The sequence below is a fragment of the Pongo pygmaeus genome, chromosome 9 (genome assembly GCF_028885625.2).
Source record: "Pongo pygmaeus isolate AG05252 chromosome 9, NHGRI_mPonPyg2-v2.0_pri, whole genome shotgun sequence".
Taxonomy (NCBI): domain Eukaryota; kingdom Metazoa; phylum Chordata; class Mammalia; order Primates; family Hominidae; genus Pongo; species Pongo pygmaeus.
In genome coordinates, this window is record NC_072382.2 from 103,077,169 (window position 1) to 103,090,434 (window position 13,266).

A 13,266-nucleotide genomic window follows, 5' to 3' on the forward strand; every position below is an offset into this window, starting at 1 on the left:
ACTAGAAGATCAGAACTACGTCAAACAGGTAGAGGGAGTTTAGAGATACCTGTGGGGAAGATCTTAGCTAGGGATGCAAGCTTTCATCCTCTCCACATGGACCACAGCCCATATGGACAATGGCAGCATCTGACACCATTTATCTCTCCAGATACCTCTTATTAAGGGATTGACTGGTCAAAGTTCTAATTTCCTACTATTTCATATCTATCATCTTTTGCTTTTGCTGGTACACCTTGGCCTAAAATATCTTTTCCCTCATTCTCTGCCTTCCAAAATCCTACTTGTTCCACCATATACAGCTGAAATGCCATCTTACACATAACTTCCCTGCAGCCTAATAGGAATTAAATATTGTTTTCTCTGAACTTATAGAGTATGTTGCTTTTACCTCTACCTGGTAGTTTTGTTTATTTTTTATTCATGTGTGCATTTGTCTCTCAAGTCAACTGTGACTTCCTTAAGCTTATTTTTCTTTCTGACCTCAACAGCATCTATCACTGTGCTCTGAACATAGAAATAGTGTTTTATGGGAGGAAAAAGCCTAGGCTTTTCAGAGTGCAGTATACCTGGATTCTGAACCCAGCTGTGTCATTCCCCATTTGTTGATCTTGGGCATTAGTGAAACTTTCTATGCCTTCATTTACCCATCTAGACAGGAACTAATAATATCTTCTCAAGGGGGAGGAATAAAGATTAGACATAATAAATGCAAAATGTCTGGCAGACAGTAGAGCATCACTAAATGGTAGCGATCACAACTTTTGCTACAATGATTATAATAAAGAGCTTGTTGAATAAACTTATAAAATGACCTAGTGTCCACAGTAACTAGCACAGTGCTGAGCACATGGTGGAAGCTGGTAAATACACCTTGACTCTGGCTTGTGGAGGGTGAAGGCTCTATTGTTAGTGACCTACCTTGAACTCTTTCTCAATATTGGCCAGAACTGCCAGTTCATTGCTAAGTTCTAAAGCCGTCATGACTGGATCTTCACTAGACAATGACAGGTAAGCCGGACTTGCCAGGCCTTTATAGGCATTAATCCTAGATCTGGAGTGGCTAAACGAGTCATGCTTCTGTTTCTGGTTGCAGTCATTGCACTTACAGAAATAATCATGAGGCCGTTCAATCCTAGCACCCTTCCGCAGGAGGGTATGCACGATTTCATATTCCTGGCAGTGGGCAGCCAGAATGATTGGAGTCACATCATGGGAGAACCGTGTCCCATCTTCATCATAGGCATAAAAATCATCTTGCTGGAGTTCAGACTGGCTAGGGCTGGTTGCTAACCTCTTGCCTTCAGCAAAAGCTGGATGACTGAGAATTGCTTCCACAATCCGAACATAACCTTTACTAATAGCTAGAAGCAAAGCATCCCCAACTCGAGAGAGGTTTTCTTTCTTGAGAAGAAGTTCTGTAATTTCCAGATGCTCATTGGCCACTGCCAACTGTAGGGCATTCTGGCCCATGTAATCCACACAGTTAACGTTGAGTGAGTGGCATTCTTCTAACATCTTCCGCACCACTGGGATGTTACCATATTCAGCTGCATCTAAAAAGCGTTCCTCCTCTATTGAGAGGCTTGTTGAGCGATCACTAAACATGTATGCTGGTCCTCGATTAGCTAACCTTCTCCCCTTCTCACGGAGAACTGTCTGCCGCCGGTGAGCCAGTCTGTTGTCAGATCCCCGGCTGCAATAAAACAGAAAGATTGTAAGCAAATCACATTAAGAGCATTTTAGTGTGCCAAATGACTTGCCATTCATCTAATACAATCCTCAAGTATATTAGATGTTGTCTCATCATCTCTAGACCTACTATATTATAAAATGAAGACGCATTTATTTGTTAATGGATTCCAAGAACTTCACGTCTAAGAAAGCCAAGCATTTTGCAGATTTTAACATTCAAATTTGGGGTGGAGACTAGCATTTGCCATAATTACTCTGTGCCATTCAAATAGAAACTAATGTACTATAGATGGTGTAGACTTAGGAAAGATGGACCCTCTTATCCATAATCAGTCACAATGTGATAGAGAATATAAGACTACATTTTAAGAAGTAGAGACAATAGCAAATCCATTCAAGTTAACAAATATTTATTGAGTCCCTCTGATGCCAGGTCCAGGAACTATATTAGGTCCAAGAAGGCCAATAGTGAAAAAAATAAAAGATGCTTTTTCCTGTCTCTACAACTCTGATAGACTAAAGGGAGAGATGGGCAATCAGCATATTGCTTTGTTATCAGCTGCTTAATTATAATGATAAGTCTATAGTGGGGCATCTGTCCCAGATTCTGAGAGAAAATGACAAGCTGAAAATGGAAGGATGAGTAGAAGTCGGGTGAGAGTGTACTTCAGGAGGGTGAGACAGGGGTTGGGTATAGGTAGAAAGTTTTCTCTAGCAGAGGTATCAGCTAGATGTTAGAGTATAGGTTTCATTAATATGGGCAATAGATGCTTGAACTCTGCTGTCCTAAAAAATCACTGCAAACTGGAGAAAATTGTAATCAAGTTGTCAGGTAGGAAAAAACACTTTTGTGGTGCAGGCAGTGGTCAGAGCAGTGGCCAGCCTTCAACGTAATCCTTCAATCTGTGATAAGAAGGGAAAGTGAGCTAGGTGCTATGGCTCATGCCTATAATCCCAGGACTTTGCAGAGCCAATGTGGGCAAATCACTTGAGCCCAGGAGGTCAAGACCAGCTTGGACAACATGGCAAAACCCCATCTCTGCAAATAATAGAAAAATTAGTGGTGCATGGTGGCACATGCCTTTGTCCCAGCTACTCAGGAGGCTGAGGCAGAGTATCAATTGAACCCAGGAGGTCAAGGCTGCAGAGAGCCATGACTATGCCTCTGCACTCCAGCCTGGGTGATAGAACAAGATCCTGTGTCAAAAAAAAAAAAAAAAAAAAAAGGGAAGGGGGATGTGATTCTTCCTCTGATCAAAATGCTATAACAAAGATTTTTTCGTTATTAATTCATAACTTCGTGTCTTAAGGTCTTTTGAGCTTGAAGAGATCTCATTACAATTAGAGGTTCAACTCTTACCAGTATCACTAACTGAACCCAAAGAAGGCATGTTTTTGCAGAACTGGAACAGGGCCAGGTTATAGGGGAGGCTAAAGAGAAAGAAAAAGCTGTGATAAATGAGTATTGTTTCTTCTCTTTATGAATGTTCCAAGATTCATCCCTCTTTAAAAACGGTCACAAACTTCCCAGTATAAAGAGGACAATAAAAAGATCCAAGGGCCTCATAAGCTATCTTTCCCTCCAATATGTTCAGGTCTGGAGAATCTTAGTTGCTTTCCCTACTGGCCTTTATCACATCTCCAGACAGTGCTGTCTGTGGCAGTGTGATGGACAGGAATAGAAAGGAAGATAGTAAAGTTTCAGCAACTCACAAACAGATTTTGCTTCTTGGAGGAGGTTGAAGAGTATACCGCCATATTCACAAATATTTTTCATAGATTTTCATTCAACAGTGACTCCTTTAACTATCCAAGGCCTATTTAAAATCAACCAAACTGATGTTTTTTTTAAAGAGACAACTTTGTAAGTTTCAAAAATGACATTAAGGGCCAATATCAAGTTATACAACCTAATAATAATTTCTAAAATAGGTCATTAGATAATATATATGCAACTTTTATTATAAGAGAATAGCATCTGTAACTATTTTGTCCCATAGCTATTACTTTGTTTTTAATTCCATTTTTAATTTTAGTAAAGTTATACATGTACATATTTTAGTTTATTCTCTCCATGTCTTGATCTCCAGAGGTAATACATTTCAATTTAACTATTTTAGCTGGTTATTTTATAATTTTAAATGTTATAACCATATAGCTTTGGTTATATCGTTACTTCTTGATTTTTCAGGTTTGGCATTACCTATGGACTTCCCATTACACCATACCTTCATGTATCTCTCTCTCTCTCTCTCTGTCTCTCTCTCTCTCTGTCTCTCTCTCTCGTGCACACACACACACACACACACACACACACACACAGACCCCTTTCATGGTCCCTTACCATTCCAGAATTGTTATGAGTTTTTTTTAGATAACTATTTACTGTTTAAAACATGATAATTTAAGTGCTAATCATAGCTAAGTGCTATACTATAGTGTCTTTTCAGGTACAGCTTCCCTATAACCTCAAACCTAATAGATAAAAATTCTCTTCATTTTCTCAGTGCTCTATATACATATGACTAATTCAATCAAACTCTCTTCTCCATCAATATAAGTCTTATTTTAATACATTCTACATATTATGTGGGTATTTTCTTTTTCAATTTTGGAAAATCTGGACCACTTGCTGTCTAGACTTGATGCATGTATGTTATCTTTGAATATTCCTTTGGTATCATTCCAAGGATTCTCTTCACTTTGCTTTTGTATTGGGGTCCTTGTTTTCTGTATCCCAGATCTTCTTTTATCTGAGTTGACTTCTTTGTTCTAGTACAGCACATCTTCCAACAGCTGTCTAATAAAGCATGCATAGGTGAATTTTTAAAGAAGGTGTACATCTAAAACTGACTTTGTCCTAGCTCTAAACTTAACTGATAGTTTGGCTGGGTAGAGAATTCAAGGTTGAGGATAATTTTGGAGGCCTTGCTCTAATAAATTATAGTTTTGTGGCTACTATTGAGAAGCATGATGCAGTTTTGATTCTGGATATTGTCTTTGTCTCTGGTGTCCTAAAATTACATGGTTGTTTATTGAAGGGAGTCTCTTCTCCTCCACAGTGCTGCCCATTTAATCTGGAATAAAAAGTGTCCTTTACTAAGAAATATTCTTGCCCTATTCATCTGATCATTTTGTTTCTTGCTTTCAATGTACCATTTCTGGAACTCCTTCTTTTTGATGTTGGACATCCTGTAATTGTCCTTTAATTTTCTTATCTTTTCTATTTCCAATTATTTATGTTCAATATTATTTATTATATTCTGGGAAATTTCTTCAACTTTAGATTATATCTATGAAAACTGTTATTATATTTTTAATTTTCAAAAACACCCTTTATTTTCAAATGTTACTTTTTATAAGACTTTTCTGCTTTTAAAGGCACAAAAATTTTCTCTTCTCTCTCTGGGACATTAAAGATTGCACAGATCACAATTTAGAGAACTTATTCCTGAGTTGCTTTTTTGTATTTGTTTGCTTTGGTCTCTGTATTTCACAGTAGAATTTTTCCTCATATAGCTAGTGATTCTTAGTAGATATTCTTTGCTTCTTTTTAAAGAAATATTCCTTATAATGTCTAAGAGAGTATAATTTCCTCTTATAAAAACTAGAGTGAGCCTAATGTTGGTTTTGGCAAAAGGTGATGTCTGAGTTAGGGTGAGTTTCTAGAAGAATCACATTATTTCTGAGTTAACAAGATGGATGAGGTAGAAGAGACAGGAGATCATCAAGGTTTGTTACATGAGGAACCATCCATCATCTTCCTGCTGAAATTCTTAACCCTCTTCCTTCTCTCTGTCATTTTTTCTGGCTTCCACTAACCTCTTTAGGCTTTCACTTCCTCTCTCTTCTCTTCTGTATTTATTGCTTTGCATAGTTTCTATTGTAGACAAGAGGAAGTTCAAAGATTAGGGGGAGAGACAGTATCTTCCAAACATGGAGAATGCTTTGAAAAAGAAAAACTGTAAAATTAAGGGAGAAACAAAATAGGATCAGGGATCTATAAAAGTAAGATGAAAGCACTGAGAGTGAGAACTTGCAAGATAAGTTCTCATGTGACTAAAAAATGACACAAAACTGACACAAAATAGTGACATACGAAAACATCAAGAACAAGCCTCAATTTTTTTTCACCCATTAAAATGGGAGAAATAATTATTCTGACCTATCTTTTCACAGGTAATTGAAATTATGAATGTGGAAAGCATTTTAGTTTGGATTTAAATTTTTTTTACAGCCACATCCATAAAAATAAGCACATATATAGCACTTATAAAAATAAGAAAGACACTTGTACTTTATCATTTTTCAGCTTTCAATAAGAAGACCCATGAAAAAGACAATGACTGAGATAGTAATTGATATAAGTTGTTTTGTCTTTTTTTTTTTTTTTTTTTGAGACAGGATCTCATTCTGTTGCCTTACTATAGCCGCAACCTCCCAGGCTCAATCAATCCTCCTTCCTCAGCCTCCTGTCTAGCTGGGACTAAAGGCACATGCTACCTCACCCAGTTAATTTTTGTATTTTTTTTAGAGATGGGGTCTCGCCATATTGCCCAGGCTGGTCTCAAACTTGGGGGCTCAAGTGATCCTCCCACCTCAGCCTCCCGACATACTGGGATTACAGGTATGAGCTACCATGCCTGCTGTTTGTTTGTCTTTTTAAAGAAAGAAAAATAATAATTAGCAACTTTATTTATATCTCAATTTTTAATGTGGTTTACAACATTTTATTTTTTCATCCAATACTAAGTTTACATTGAGCTAAATAGAATGTCTGAGTTGTGACATCTTTTATTCTAAAATTTAAAAATAACAATCTATGATTTTCCTGCCCATTTATTTGAAAAATGACAAGTTCTACCCTGGCAAGCCACTAATCCTAATGATGTGTCTTATTTCCTTCTAAATTACTACGGCTTTTCTACCTATAACTTCTTGAAGGAACAGCAAAGATATTTCTGTAGAATTTTTTTTTTTTCAGTTTTAAAGCATCTTCTTAGTTGTTGTGACCACACATATTAATCATATGCAATGATATAATTTTCAGATACATTTTTATAAAAAGGCCTAGATTATCATAATCTCTTTAGCACTCTGTCAACTATACATGAGTCTGTGACAGAATTACAACTCAGTCATTCTGTATCTGAAAAGTCAGAATGTATCTGATACATTTTTGTTTGTTTTTGATTATTTTAGGAACATTACAACTGCAGGCACAATGAATTTTTATTTTTTAGGCATATTACAAATGCAGGCACAATGGATTCAGCACCCCTTGCATGAGTAGTAAGACACAGTAAAAGTTGCTTGTATGTTGTTGACAGAACAAAACGCATGCTTTGCTGGTCTCCTTATCTTTCTTAACTGCAGCCTGGAGAAGCAATAAAAGATTCTACTTGTATTTTTATGTCGCAAGTGGTGTTGCTTAATCCCTGCCTCTCCTATGCAAAAGCAAAATGTGAAACAACTTTTTAAGTAACAGGTATTTGAAAGCAATTCAGGAAAGATACTAGATGTTACTAGATTATATTACAAACCTCTCTGCAAGTGGTTTTTATAAAACTATGTTGTAGAATTTTACATTAATAGCAAATGAAACCTAGCAAAATCATCTATGAAAAAGAGGAACAACTCAGCCCATAGCTCCATAGCACTACTTCAACAAAAGACATTTTCATCTCAGCTAAACGGCACACTTTTCAAATTCAGGTCTTCTATTTACGAAAATATTTATTAAGAAATTTTCTTCACCCATTTAGCCACATTTAGCATGGTTAAAAGCTTAGTAACCTATATTTTCATGTCTGTATTTTTACAAGGTGTTTATCACAACATATAAATACTGGTTCTAAGAAAGAGTAATTAGCCACCACCCCTATGGCACTCAAATGTAGATTAGGTCATGAAAACCATGTTTTTACATACCTCATTTTCCTGATCCTTTTAGTACTTGTTGCCCCAGACAGTGAAAGGTGGAATAATCCATCTCTATTGAAAATGCCAGCAATGCAAATTAGCTTCTGAGTAGAGTGGATTGCATGGCTGAGTCCACAGCATGTGTAGTAATTCTCTCTACTTCCTGTTCAACTATGATACACTTTTATAACACAGAACTGCTTTTATACAAACTAAGCTCCATGTTAAGTACTTAGCTTAACTTTGACTTTGTGCTTTAAAAATCCTTACAAATATTTTAAAGCACAATTCTATTACAGCAGAAGTTCTAAAATTGTAAATGGAATGTAACTATTCCAGGCAGTGTGGTCAGCCACAAGAGTAATGTAGATTCATCCTAGGAAAGTAGAAATAAAAGAAATTCCAGAATTTGCATTTTATTACATGCACAATTATCAATGGGAATAATTAGACTCAGCTATTTAGAGATTAACATTATACACAACTAGCAAGTTTGCAAACCACTTTAGGGAGATGAATGAAAGAAGTCATTTGTTCTCATTTTACAACACTGACACTGTTTTTGCCCTGACTACTTAATCTCTGGGCACATACCCTATGCCCTTCCTCTGGAGTTGAGGAAGCAATAAACAATTAAAGTGGTTTTCATTAGTCCTACGAGAGCTATGATGATTTTGCCTTATTCACACTGAATTCACCCCTCTTTGCAGAGGGACACATTGTAAACTCTCAGTACATAACTGCGGAATACATTAATCCCTCCTGTCAAAGGAATAAAGTTTAGAGCCTGTTCGTTCCCTATTAACCTGACTGCAAATGACTACAATGTACAACCCTACACAGAAAAAAGGAACAAAATCTAAAGGTTGAGCCACAGTGTGTTCTAGTGTATATACAATATTTTATATTCATTTCAAATAAGTAGTGAGCTCAACAGGGGACAAAGGAAGTTGAAAGCCATGTTTTTAATGGCATCCTTGTGACTTGTTCCTGATCCAGAAGCAGAGATTTTCTTGACTTTAAAGACAGAACTAGGGCCGGGTGCGGTGGCTCACGCCTGTAATCCCAGCACTCTGGGAGGCCTAGGTGGGTGGATCACCTGAGATCAGGAGTTTGAGATCGGCCTGGCCAACATGGTGAAACCCTGTCTCTACTAAAAAATACAAAAATTAGCCAGGCATGGTGATGGGGGCCTGTAATCCCAGCTACTTGGGAGGCTGAGGCGAGAGAATAGCTTGAATCCAGGAGGCAGAGGTTGCAGTGAGCCGAGATCACGCCACTGCACTCCAGCCTGGGTGACAGAGCAAGACTCAGTCTCAAAAAACAAAACAAAAAAAATAAAAATAAAGGCAGAACTAATATTTTCTCACCCTGTTCTCTCTCCCTCTTGTTTGCATTGTACATAGAGTGTGAGCACCCATCTTCACAATGTACTACCAAATCCCTTGAACTTCCAGATAGTCTTCTAGATAGCAATTCTTCATTTTGATTCAATTAGTTTCAACTCTCCCCATGAACTCTTCTCATTTCTTCAAATACTAACTTTCTGTTTGATCAGTCACACTACATCACAACCTACCTTAGTATTCTATGAGTGAAATGATAAGAGCCTGAGCTGCTTGTCACTTCCAGTCGGGAGCCAGCAAAAGTGTGACTGAAAAATGTCAGGTGCATGTAACAAATTTTTGGTTTGTATCATCAATTGATATCTTGTGTGTGTAAATTAGAACTCAAACTGTGTGAGAGAATGAAATTGTGAGTAAATAACAGAAGTTATAGGAACTTGCCTTTTTATAAAACAACATCTGAAATGTCATTGTTCCCTTTTAGTTTCTCCTTGGTGGTTTAATTTATTTCATGTGTCATGTCTTCCTACTTTGAAATGCTCTTTGGAAGAGTTCTGGGGCCAGACATTTATGGTGAGAAAAATTAAGGACAAGTTGAGGGAAACTGAGAACTGAGTCCTTGGGGATCTGAACTTGAGAAAACTTTGGGGAACCTTGCAAAATATTTGGAAGAACAAAGCTTTAAGAACAAAATAGAGTACTCTTGGGAGTATTAAAAAGTTTCTTCGTAATACCAGCAAACTATATCCAAATTATCTCATCAAAGAAGAGGTTTCAACTCTTTGCTTCTATTATCAATGACTGCCATAATCATGTGTATTACACAAGCACGTTTTCCAATTCCACAAATATCCTCTGCATAAGATAGATTCTGGGGAGGAAAAAACACACTTCAATTATAAGACAATCTAAAAAATTTAATGAAAACTCTAGGAGTATGTGTGCAGAAGTTAGGGAAATCCAACGTGGCACCGTGCAGTGCCCACATCTAGGACAATGTAGGCTTAAGTCTGAAGGGGCATAAGGAGGGAACAGTTACCAGAACAGGATAACTATAAGACAAGGGACACTTGACAGTGGCCCTGACCTTTTATGAAGGGTGACAGCCTACCATCAAGGAGAGAGCCAAGGGAACTGATACTCTGACCTCACTCTCCTGCCCTCTGATATCCCACAAGTGCCTCTGATGGGCTGAACTCAGACCAGTGCTGGGGGACAAAGAAGCCCATTGATGCAGTCCACACAGGTCTGCATTGGTGTTATTGCTACAGTCAGAGAACAGTATGCAAAACATGAAGAGTAGGCCAGGAGGACCAAGCCAACAACACCCAGCATATGCTCTAGATACAATAATTTGACTTTGCCATAATTAACTCCTTGCTCGGGTGATGGGTACACTAAAATCTCGGAAATCATCACTAAAGAACTTATCCATGTAAAACACAACCTGTTCCCCAAAAAACCTATTGAAATAATTTTTTAAAAGATTTTAAACTACTAGAGAGAGAGAGGAAAAGAAATTACTGATGAAAACATATGCACCAAAAAAATGGTAAGTGTATTTTTGATGATGAGTAACTACGGCATCATCAGTTCATGCCTTTCTGAGCTTATTTTTCCCTTCTTTAAGCTGTCAAGAAAGACACCCACATTCAAGTTCATGCAGTCCATTATCTTAAAAAATGAACTTGTAACTAAGATTCATCCATAGAAATTCTAAGTTGATGTTCATATGAGGCTTAGGATGAACAACTCTGATGTGGAGGGTGAGAAGAAGGATAATCTGATGTCATAGAAACATTCAAAATGTGAAGAGCACAAGCTGAAGCTGCTGATTCCCAGAGATAATGGTGCTGAAGAAAGACTTTGATAATAGGTCTGGAACATGCTCTAACTCTCCACAATGGGGGATAGCTCCAAATGCTCACAGTACAGGTTTCAGTCTATATGACACTGCTATGTGTAATAGAGTACATGGATAGAGAAATTGGCAGGACCATGCAGCATATAGCTTTCATTTATTGAAACCAAAATTGTGAAATGCTTTTCTTTGCTGATGTGATATGATTTCAGACATCATTATCAACCCTCACACCCACCACCACCACCGGGATCGTAACAGTTCATTCATTCATTCATTCAATTCAAATATTTACTGAACCTCAGCTTCAACATGTTCTAGGGCACTGTGCTAGGCACATGGAGGTACAGCCACAAAAAAATAGGGTATGGCAGAAAAAAAGAGAATAAGCAAAAGATTACAGGGTGATGAGCGTTACCAAAAAGGAAGTAGTGTGGCATATAAATGATTAGCAAGCAGTTTTCAACCCAATCTGAAGGTCAGGGAAAGCCTTCTGAGGACATGTCACTTAGCCTAAGAATGAAGGAGAGTTAGCTGAGAGGAGTGAAGAGGAGACTCAGCCCACAGGCAGAGAAAATCACAGTTGTATAAGTCAGCAGCCCAGAAAAAAACCTGAAAAATGTTTATTATGGCTGGAACACATAAGAGTTCCCACCTCCAACATGACTTCTGGTTCCTGGCTCAGTTTAACTAAAGGTCTAGCACTCAGGTTTAGAAGCTAAACATCCAATGATAGTCACAGTTTAGCACTTAGCACTTCTACTGTAGGGCAGAAAGGTAATCATTAAGGTAATTCCTTAACAACTCAGGATTCCAATTTAGGAGATTCAAGCTTCAAAACTCGGAGACTGGATTGCCACCCCAAAAGGTTTTGTTCTGAAGGGTTTGGAGCTTATATAATTCAAGATCTCAAGTTGAAAATAACTGTGGACAAATTGAGGGAAACTGAGAACTGAGTCCTTAGGGACCTAAACTTGAGAAAACTTCGGGGGAACCTTGCAAAATATCTGGAACAACAAAGCTTTAAAGAAAGACAGGCTGAGTTGGGAATCCTTACTCTGTCAGTTACTACCTGTGTCATCCCTCTGAGCCTTGGATTCCTTAACTGTAAAAATGGAAAGGGAATAGCATCAAGGATAGCAGTTACCTGTTAGGGTTAGTATGAAATTGGTGATTTGTGGAATTCTGCTTAAGGTAATTCAATGCCTCATCTGTCACGGACTTTAAATCCTTCTTAATCATAATTATTCAAGACTTTCCAGTTTGAAGATGTTCTGCTTAATAAAGGAGATAGAAACTAAGAAATCATTAAATGGCTTCTCTTCGTTTAATGCCAGCTGTTAAATCTGCACCATGTGTCCAAAGAACACAGTTTGACCTCATTTGTTTTTTTTTTTGTTTTTTCCCTTGCTGTGATGTCAACATGGCCAAAAGGGCATGATGTTTTTAATCTTCAGAACACTCTGTGCTTTGTTTCGCTACCACTGTTCTTAAAGTGTGTTCTATTCTTATACCTTCATCTCTGACTATATATTTCCCTTTCCCTTCTTACCTGTATTCTTTAAACCTGAACATATCTTTGAATTCCAGTGCCAAGCACAGAGCCAGACACAAAATGTTTTATGAATCTACAAATGAATAAAAAAGCAATAGAAAGAAGAATATGAAAAGAAAAATGAATGGAGAGCACCCTAGTTTGTCACAGTTTTAGGAGTTTCTCAAACTATTTTACTCCATTTCAAGAACCTTTTTAAAAATTAGAATTTCACAGTATTTTAAACTAATTTTTACTTGTCATAAAGTGAAATGTACTTATCCACCCTAAGTAAAAATGAAATATAGCAACTTGATGGAGTTTGATTTTGAGCATACTAATTACATCAAGTAAATTATAAGTTTATTATATATTTACCCCTGTTTCTCTAGCTTTATCAATAAAAATATTATATAAACTGGTAGGTACACATATATTAAATTAATTGACTAAGGCTAGGAGGATGGAAATTGATATTTATTAAAAGTTTTTACTATGACCAAATAACTTTATAGGTGTCATTTTATTTAATTTTCATGGCATTTGGTGAGGTTGGCTTTGTTATTTCATTACATGAAGAAATGTTTGGAGATCACTCCTGAACAGGCATGGCATATATAAGGAAAAACGTTTGGGGGCTTTTGTTTTCTGAATTTCTTTTAAAATGCAGCTGGGGAAAAAAAAAAAAAGCAGAGTTTCAATATCCCCTCCCCAAGAACTGTGAAAATTTGTGGATTTCAACAATACCTAGGATTAGTTATGAACTGATTGATACATAGAAACTTCCCTAAGTTCATGCTAGCAATGCATGGTAAGGCAAGACTGTAAACCTAGGTTTGCAGATGTCCTATTTCATTTCTTAAATCTTATTTTTTATTATTGTGAAGCACACATGCTGAAAAGAACTA

The 13,266-nt window shown here is 37.1% G+C and overlaps 1 protein-coding gene across 3 annotated transcripts in view; it reads right to left on the reverse strand.

The window, feature by feature from the left end:
- The window catches only part of TRPC6 (transient receptor potential cation channel subfamily C member 6), a 137,696-nt gene that overhangs the window by 54,660 nt on the left and 69,770 nt on the right, over positions 1–13,266 (reverse strand). For 2 of the 3 annotated variants that reach the window (XM_054440836.2, XM_063671376.1), the window contains exon 2: positions 922–1,696. In XM_054440836.2, the coding sequence (XP_054296811.1) occupies positions 922–1,696 (775 nt within the window). Of the gene's footprint in view, positions 1–921; positions 1,697–7,626; positions 7,690–13,266 lie in introns of all 3 variants that reach the window. The other variant, XM_063671375.1, reaches the window with a different exon arrangement.